This window comes from Loa loa, assembly GCF_000183805.2.
Source record: "Loa loa unplaced genomic scaffold supercont3.241, whole genome shotgun sequence".
Lineage (NCBI taxonomy): Eukaryota > Metazoa > Nematoda > Chromadorea > Rhabditida > Onchocercidae > Loa > Loa loa.
Genome location: NW_018108421.1, coordinates 83,647 through 92,985, shown reverse-complemented (window position 1 = coordinate 92,985; position 9,339 = coordinate 83,647). Strand labels below are relative to the sequence as shown.

At 33.0% G+C, this 9,339-nt stretch overlaps 5 protein-coding genes across 5 annotated transcripts; 2 read left to right on the top strand and 3 right to left on the bottom strand.

Moving 5' to 3' along the window:
- Positions 1-304: 304 nt before the first annotated feature.
- On the bottom strand, positions 305-626 carry LOAG_09983 (hypothetical protein; the record flags this gene model as incomplete). The annotated part of the gene is made up of 2 exons (XM_003145510.1): positions 305-451; positions 546-626. 2 exons carry the CDS (start codon positions 624-626, stop codon positions 305-307), a joined length of 228 nt encoding a protein of 75 aa, XP_003145558.1.
- Positions 627-2,664: 2,038 nt separating this feature from the next.
- On the top strand, positions 2,665-3,469 carry LOAG_09982 (hypothetical protein; the record flags this gene model as incomplete). The annotated part of the gene is made up of 3 exons (XM_003145509.1): positions 2,665-2,889; positions 2,982-3,061; positions 3,250-3,469. The coding sequence occupies 3 exons, from the start codon at positions 2,665-2,667 to the stop codon at positions 3,467-3,469; spliced, it is 525 nt and encodes a 174-aa protein (XP_003145557.1).
- Positions 3,470-3,687: 218 nt separating this feature from the next.
- On the top strand, positions 3,688-4,696 carry LOAG_09981 (zinc finger protein; the record flags this gene model as incomplete). Its single annotated transcript, XM_003145508.1, has 3 exons — positions 3,688-3,819; positions 4,029-4,244; positions 4,448-4,696. The coding sequence occupies 3 exons, from the start codon at positions 3,688-3,690 to the stop codon at positions 4,694-4,696; spliced, it is 597 nt and encodes a 198-aa protein (XP_003145556.1).
- Positions 4,697-5,459: 763 nt separating this feature from the next.
- Positions 5,460-6,014, bottom strand: LOAG_09980 (hypothetical protein). Its single transcript, XM_003145507.2, has 2 exons — positions 5,674-6,014; positions 5,460-5,629 (listed from the first exon to the last, which is right to left on the bottom strand). The coding sequence occupies exons 1-2, from the start codon at positions 5,896-5,898 to the stop codon at positions 5,465-5,467; spliced, it is 390 nt and encodes a 129-aa protein (XP_003145555.1). The 5' UTR covers positions 5,899-6,014; the 3' UTR covers positions 5,460-5,464.
- Positions 6,015-8,160: 2,146 nt separating this feature from the next.
- Positions 8,161-8,847, bottom strand: LOAG_09979 (hypothetical protein; the record flags this gene model as incomplete). Its single annotated transcript, XM_003145506.1, has 3 exons — positions 8,161-8,281; positions 8,477-8,642; positions 8,733-8,847. The coding sequence occupies 3 exons, from the start codon at positions 8,845-8,847 to the stop codon at positions 8,161-8,163; spliced, it is 402 nt and encodes a 133-aa protein (XP_003145554.1).
- Between the last annotated feature and the right edge of the window lie 492 nt (positions 8,848-9,339).

Below are 9,339 nucleotides of genomic sequence, written 5' to 3'. Positions count from 1 at the left end.
AAACGATCGATTTGCAGTAAAACATGTTGACAAAATTAAATTTCAATTTTATTCAATAAGGAATATCAGAGTGCGCATAAAAAGTTTAATGTTTTCATTCGTAAGCCAATAGAGCTGATAAATTGGCCATGATTGCTAGGCATAGCACTTCTAGGAATGTGAACCACAATATATCTAACCAATATTAACTGCAACAGAAAGAATTATTAGATAGTGTAAAGAAAATAGCGTTAATAGTGTATTTAAAATAATATATCGAAAGTACGCTTATTTCTATGGTAGCATTAAACCACTGATCTACCGATTAAGCAACAATGACGGGAGGTGTAGTACGATCCCATGATGAGCTTTCAATGGGAAGAGCCTTCTCGTATTCTTGTAGTACGGGATTCCGATCACCAGTATAAACGCAATCATAGCTTTCACCATCCGAATCGTAGTCGTGAATGATCTTAAAACTAATCTTATTGAAATTGAACAAATCCATCCCTCTTTTATTGTCTTTCATTGCAATTATCGTGACAATGTGAATTCATAAAAATTACCCGAGGTGGTCTCTTAGACGTTGCTAATAATATGTCATAAATACCAATGGGTAATGGTAACATAAATAGCGCACTTTTCATCGTTACGGAATATTTCGAGAATTAGTGTCTTGATGAACAAAGACATTGTGAATTCGAATACATTTAAAAAAAAATTCAAGACTAATAGGAATTGAAATTGTCCGCGGCTGAATTTAAGGAAAAAGATTGATGATTGGAAATTTTCAAAAAATCAAAACAAATCACTAATTTTAGCGTCGCACCTGCCTTTTGCTTTGCAAAAACAGAAATGGAAACTGAATAAATTTGTAGGAAGCAAAACAAATATGCTGTCGGAAAAACCGAAATAGCTGTATCATAAAACCATTCATTCAAATAAATCGCATTTGCATTTTTTTCTCTCATGCTTAAAGTCATGAGTCAGCTATCTAATAATTTACATATAAAAGTGTTTTTTCTGATGTTTTGTCCATATATGGTAACTAATTTGTAAAGGCTTTATCCCATGCAAAATCTTTTATACAATGGTGAGAAAGCTGTACATCAGATAAAATAATTTCTATGCAATTTTTTCTAAAGAAAACTGTTCTTATATGTAAATTTCCCTTGCACCTGTGAGAATACTGTCAATATGTAATGATTGTTCCTCTTCACACATCCCATATATAGACCCTAAGAATCTCTAACAAGATCCAATGTTAATTTTCTTCACGTCGCCACTCAACTCTATTCAATACAATCCTGATTTATTTCTTCTCCGTTTACGAATTGCTACTTCAATATTTCTCCCGGTATTCTACGTTATTAATTGGGACTTCATTCTACTATAATCGGAATTAGTTCTAACATGTTTTTATTGTATTTGTTATTTAAACAACAATAAAGGATAACTACTATACTCCTCGAACACATAACCAATCAATATTCAGTAAGTCATTCTTTTAAAAACAGCTTTATTACTAACAAGAACAGTAATCCTCATCATCTAATTCCTCATAATTTTTGTCACGACATATGCAACCAATTTCTATAAACATGCAATGAATTCATTTTTAATCCAAATAATCATTGCTCCATACAACTGTATGACATGACTCAAAAAACAGTTTTTTTTTCTTATTTTGGTGATGGATTTTGCAAAATTTACAGTAACGCTCTGATTATTTCGTATATTTTTTGCATGCTATAATATCGTCTTTTTGTATTTCAATTTATCTGTAATCCTTTTCATGAGGCTTTCGTCGAGGATTTAAAGAGTATTCATCAACTGTTAAGTTGGAGATAGGAAATTTTAATGTGAGAGAAAAAATATGAGAAATATTGCAATCGCACAGATCAAAAGTTGCTTGAACTTTGGTCGTTTAATTCCATTCAATATAATATAAAAAAGTTTCTATTTGAGCATTTCTACCATTTCATAAATTTCGTATTTCACCTTGTCCTTCACTATGTCAATGACACAGATCATTTGGTTCAATCTTCTGCTTTGCATCACTTTGGCTTATAATGAAACTTTCTCTCTACTTAATCCCGACACGGATGTTATTACCACGTATGTTCATTATCCTGGTTACAAACAAAATCTCTTTCAAGAAAGCATTGACAACTTCAATTTATCATCCTTTGATCTATACCAGTAAATATAATATTGATGGAAAAATACCGGGAGGTAACATTAAAACTGAACTTTCTGATTCTAATATATATAAGAAAAAGTGAATAGTTCCTAGTAATTCAAGTAAATGTAATACGTTTATTTCACGACATTGATATTTTTATCAAATTATATAATTAATTAGCAAATATTGTAATGGAGTGCTAATTACAAATACAAGTGTTATAAGAGGAGTTTTTCAGAAGAGCAAAATCATGAGCGTCCTGATGCCGGATGTAATGCATGCTTTTAAGAATCGCGATGAATATAGAAAAACCACGACGATGACAATCATATCAGCCCATATATTCATTATTCTGGTTATAACCTAAATGTCACTCTGAACTACCTTCACCATACATTTGTTACAATCGACTACGACAATTTGGAGACATTGTTTGGACAAAATGATATATATATAACACTGAAGGAGAAAAAATGACGCGAAATTACCGGAAATGAGTGATGACAACGACAAATGATGACCACACCCAGGAAGTCACCGACAGCTTCACACTATTTGACCAAAATACGAGTACTTATAACAGCGAACGGGGAAATACTGATCGAAAATTGCTGGGAATAACTTTTGACAATGATCTCTTCCGAGGACGCATAGACTATTGCAATTTATTACTGTTTAATTCAGGCACCAGTACACACTATACTATGGAGAATCACCGAGAACAAGTAGTGAAGTATTACATAATGACATTTTCTTCCAACCCTTACAGTTTACTCAATCGTGTGAAAATGAGATTACAAGCAATGAAGAATTACAGAACGAAACTGATTTCGTTACAGCAGAAAATTCGCAGTTATCTGCTCCGCGATGTCCATCCCTTAAAAGTAATATTAAAATGTTCCTTTTGTTCCCGACATATGCCAAAAAAAGTGAACATTTTTTAGTAATTCAAGTGAAATGTGATGTGATATGTTTACTTTATGGCATTGATACTTTTATGATTAGTTTTCAAATTACATTAATTTATTAGCAAATATTGTAGTAGAATGCTAATTACAAATACAATTATAAGAGAATTTTTTCAGAAGAGCAAAATGTGAGCGTCCCCATGCCGGGTATAATGCGCGCTTTAAGAATTGCGGTGAACGTAGAAAACGTATGACGTACCATTTATTTACAAACACAAACGATCCGATTGTGGGCAAACATTCAATCATTTATCGTTTGCCTCTCACAGGGAAACACATCTACTTAAACATCGATGCGAAAGCTCTGACAGATCCTTCATCCGCAAGTACAGTTTGAAAAACACAAAGAACGATGTTTCGGAACTTCTCCCTAGTTTCACAAATTCAGTAAAATTTCAAGTACGCTATTTTTTTCAAATTAATTCTTATCAAAAAATTAATTCTTGTCGAGCATGCAACTTTTTTAAATTAATTTTTATCAAAAATTAGACTGTTTATTCGACCCTTCATGATCGCCCGATATTATAAGAGTTTTTCAGAAAAGCGAAATCATGGATGTCCTTATGTCGGACGTACTTTGCGCACGAACAGTCGCAAGGAATAGGTAGAACACAAGAAAACGCACGACGAACCATTTATTTACAAACGCAAACGATGCAATTGTGGGCAAACATTCAATCATTCATCGTTTGCCTATCACAAGGAAACACATCTACCTATACGTCAATGTGAAAATTCTGACAGATCCTTCAGCAGCAAGGGTAACTTAGAACAACCAAGAAGCAATGTTTCGTAGCTTCTCGTTAGCTTCGCAAATTTAGCAAAATTTCAAGCACTTTTTTTTTAAACAGTTTTTTTTTTTGGAATAGTAGAATCCATATGAAAATGTACTGCAGAACATCCGCGACCATGGAGTAGCAATGCAAAATTCAATAAATATTGCAATGCAGAAAATGAAGCCAAGTTGCGGCAAAGTGTTCATTTCCTTTGGCGCAGTGAGGCAGCATTTAGAAAATATTTGTTCTAACCTAACTGCGGCACATCCGCCATTCGGGCATGCTTTGAGAAATATGCGTAAGCATCAGAAGTTGCGCGGCATCTTCAGTGCTACCGTTACAGCAAATGCCAATTTATAGTCTCTTTTAACATTGGTTTTTTGATCTGTTTTGTTTTCATTCTTTTTACTAACCCATATATTATAATAATAATAATTATTATTAGCAGAACTGGCTACTTTTTTAAACTTAATTTCTTATCAAAAACCAGACTGCTTGTTTGATCCTTCATGATCGCCCTATGTTATAAGAGTTTTTAGAAAACTATGAGTGTCCTTATGTCGGATGTACTTAGTACACGTACAGTCCCAAGTAGTATACGGAACACAAGGGAACGCACAGCGAACCATTTATTTGCAAATGCAAACAACCCACTTGTGAGCAAAAGTACAATTGTAGCGCGTCATTATTCTCTCACAAGAAAACCTAAATCTCAACTGTGGCAAATTCTTCAGCCACAAGTACACCTTGCAAAGATCATAAAACAATGCTTCGTAACTTCTCGTTAGTTTCGCAAATTTAATAAGATCTTAAACATTTTTGCATGTTTGTCTCTCACATCACATTTCACTTGAATTACTAGAAAATGTTCACTTTTTTTTGGCATATATCAGGTGTCATGGAAAAAAATTAAGAGAATTAGAAGATGAGGGTTACTGTTCTTGTTAGTAATAAAGCAATTATGTTTTATAAAAAAATGACTTACTGAATACTGATTGGTATGTGTTCGAGAGTATAATAGTTATCCTTTATTGATGTTCAAATAACAAATACAATAAAAGCAGGTTAGAACTAATTCCGATTATAGTAGAATGAAGTCCCAATTAATAACGTAGAATACCGGGAGAAATATTGAAGTAGCAATTCGTAAACGAAGAGGAAATTAATCAGAATTGTATTGAGTAGAATTGATCGGGGACGGGGAGAAAATTAACATTGAATCTTATTAGAAATTCTTAGGGTTTATATATGGGATGTGTGAAGAGGAACAATCATTGCATATTGACAGTATTCTCACAGGTGCAAGGGAAATTTACATATAAGAACAGTTTTCTTTAGAAAAAATTGCATAGAAATTATTTTATCTGATGTACAGCTTTCTCACCATTGTATAAAAGATTTTGCATGGGATAAAGCCTTTACAAATTAGTTACCATATATGAACAAAACATTAGAAAAAGCACTTTTAGTAGATTAGATAGCTGACTCATGACTTTAAGCATGAGAGAAAAAATATGTAAATGTGATCTGTTTGAATGAGTGATTTTATGATAGAACTATTTCGGTTCTTCCGACATCAGGAACAAAAGGAACATTTTAATATTACTTTTAAGGGATGGACATCGCGGAGCAGATAACTGCGAATTTTCTGCTGTAACGAAATCAGTTTCGTTCTGTAATTCTTCATTGCCTGTAATCTCATTTTCACACGATTGAGTAAACTGTAAGGGTTGGAAGAAAATGTCATTATGTAATACTTCACTACTTGTTCTCGGTGATTCTCCATAGTATAGTGTGTACTGGTGCCTGAATTAAACAGTAATAAATTGCAATAATCTATGCGTCCTCGGAAGAGATCATTGTCAAAAGTTATTCCCAGCAATTTTCGATCAGTATTTCCCCGTTCGCTGTTATAAGTACTCGTATTTTGGTCAAATAGTGCGAAGCTGTCGGTGACTTCCTGGGAGTGGTCATCATTTGTCGTTGTCATCACTCATTTCCGGTAATTTCGCGTCATTTTTTCTCCTTCAGTGTTATATATATGTCATTTTGTCCAAACAATGTCTCCAAATTGTCGTAGTCGATTGTAACAAATGTATGGTGAAGGTAGTTCAGAGTGACATTTAGGTTATAACCAGAATAATGAATATATGGGCTGATATGATTGCCATCGTCGTGGTTTTTCTATATTCACCGCAATTCTTAAAAGCATGCATTGTCTTGGAGAAAAATTAAGAGAATTAGAAGATGAGGGTTACTGTTCTTGTTAGTAATAAAGCAGTTATGTTTTGTAAAAAAATGACTTACTGAATACTGATTGGTTATGTGTTCGAGGAGTATAATAGTTATCCTTTATTGATGTTCAAACAACAAATACAATAAAAACAGGTAGAAGTAATTCCGATTATAGTATAATAAAGTCCAACTTAATAACGTAGGATAACGAGAGAAATATTGAAGTAAAAATTGGTAAATAGGAAATAAATCAGGATTGTATTGAGTAGAGTTGAGTGGCGACGTGGAGAAAATTAACATTGAATCTTATTAGAAATTCTTAAGGTTTATATATGGGATGTGTGAAGAGGAACAATCATTACATATTGACAGTATTCTCACAGGTGCAAGGGAAATTTACATATAAGAACAGTTTTCTTTAGAAAAAATTGCATAGAAATTATTTTATCTGATGTACAGTTTTCTCACCATTGTATAAAAGATTTTGCATGGGATAAAGCCTTTACAAATTAGTTACCATATATGGACAAAACATCAGAAAAAGCACTTTTAGTAGATTAGATAGCTGATTCATGACTTTAAGCATGAGAGAAAAAATATGTAAATGTGATCTATTTGAATGAGTGATTTTATGATAAAACTATTTCGGTTTTTTCGACATGCATTACATCCGGCATGAGGATGCTCATGATTTTGCTCTTCTGAAAAACTCTTACATTTGTATTTGTAATTAGCACTCCATTGCAGTATTTGCTAATTAATTATGTAATTTGAAAACTGATCATAAAAATGTTAATGTCGTGAAATAAACGTATCACATCACATTTTACTTGAATTACTAGGAACTATTCACTTTTTCTTATATATATATTAGAATCAGAAAGTTCAGTTTTAATGTTACCTCCCGGTATTTCTCCATCAATGTTATATTTACTGGTATAGATCAAAGGATCATAAATTGAAGTTGTCAATGCTTTCTTGAAAGAGATTTTGTTTGCAACCAGGATAATGAACATACGTGGTAATAACATTCGTGTCAGGATTAAGTAGAGAGAAAGTTTCATTATAAGCCAAAGTGATGCAAAGCAGAAGATTGAACCAAATGATTTGTATCATTGACACAGTGAAGGACAAGGTGAAATACGACATTTATGAAATGGTAGAAATGCTCAAATAGAAACTTTTTTATATCATATTGAATGGAATTAAACGACCAAAGGTAACATGACTTCTAGTTTCTGTGAAGACATAAAACCTATTTTTCTCTATTCTCGCAGAAGTGCAAGCAATATAAAGTGAAAAAAAGTAAAAAAGATGCAAAAAAAATACGAAAAAGTAAAATAAAATACGAATATAAAAATACAATCAATGCAAAGTTGATATCAATGATCCAATCAATATTCATTATAATTCAGCACTGCAGTGTGTTCGTGTAACATGACTTGATATATTTCTTACACCATCAACAAGCTTTTCAAATTCTCGAACAGCCACTAAGAAGTCATGGTGAGAAATGACGTTAAAATTATGCTGGACAAATGACGTAAAAATCTGGTCGCATCTCTGCAAAAGATTGCATGTTGATAAATGGAACGATGAAGGAAAAAGAAAGTACGGTAACAATACTCAGATCTATCCAAGAACACGGACATGGTCACGTATCACACTATCAAGATTGGATTTAGTATCGATTATTACTTTTACCTTCAGTTTTCTTCTCCGATAGCCGTGATCGTACGCTGAATGCGTGGTGGTCGGACCCGTTTTATTTCATTTATTGAAATATCGGTTGGTAATTAATAGTAATTAATGGCTGGTTGGTTGATTGGTTAGTTAATGGTTAGTAAATCGGTAATTAATATAATCTAATTAAATTAGTTATTACTTATAAGGGGGCGGTGTCAGTGGAAAAAAAATATTTAGACCAAAGTGAACCAATTGACATGAAAGAAAACTGTGAGAATAAAGTCGGTCCGCTTTTATCCACAATAATCTTCCCATCCTTCGCATTCATTTTTTAACAAATTATAATTGGAAGGGACAAGGAAATATATGACTCCGCAACTTCGAGAGCATTTGCATGTTCATTTACATCTGATGCTGTTTCTCCTATGTATTGTATCCCAATGTTGTTTCGCCTGAAATAGCACAGTAATATTACCGTATCATTTGTTAAAATCCAACAGAATATGCTGGAAAGAACCGATAGAACTCACCTGTCTTTCCGTTTTTTTTTCCTTCAAAATCTTCAGTGCAGAACCGCTTGTAATTTCTATAACTGATAATGGAATAATTCCAATGACAGGTTCAATCGGGATAAACTCATCAGTTACATTTCGTCTCCCTTTGTTAAGACATAGTCTTCCTCAGCATTTTCATGATTGTGCTCTTCGTGGAATGATGAAATTAGAAAACATCCATTTGTTGTGTCAGCATTCAAACGAAGTCTGGCTTTGCAATCCAATGGAAGATAACTTTGATTTGGACGTTGACTGCCACCTGAAGGACTGAATTATGAAATTTTTGCTCTGCTCCTATAAGGCACTTGATCGAAGTTGTGAAAAGTGTCGCGTGAAGCTTCTGCTTTACTTACAGTGCGATAGCAAATTGAGTGACGTGAAGGCATTAACTCCTTGACTAAACTTATGAGGAGTAGCAGCAAGTTTTTCTGGTCAATTTTTTCGATGATCTTTGTACTTGTCATAGACGGCGCATTTTGACGTGTAAACTATACATTGGCACGATTGTATTTGTATAGGTAATGGAATAATTTTTAATTTCAATATTTACACGCACACTCATTGCATATTTCATATTTGCATTAACATTGTAAGGTTTGCATACAAACAACTGATCCATATATCCGCATAGTTTAAACGCCACAGCATAGATATCATCTCATTTCATTCAATAATGATATTTCTTGGTCTTTGTAGATAGTTGGTTAATAGTTTCTTCAAAATACTGGTATTTTGTACATTTAATCGTTTCTCGATTTCGAACAGAAAATATTTCTAAGAGAGAATTGGTTATTATTTTCTCAAGCTTATCTCATTTCGTCCATTCTAACGGACTCTTGTAAATCTTACTGTACGAGCTGTTAATTACTACTTTCAATCTCTTTGGATCTTTTTATACCAGTTTTCAATTCTTTTCGAATGCGTGTCGAGTTTGATTATAATTCTTTTCTGTTGAC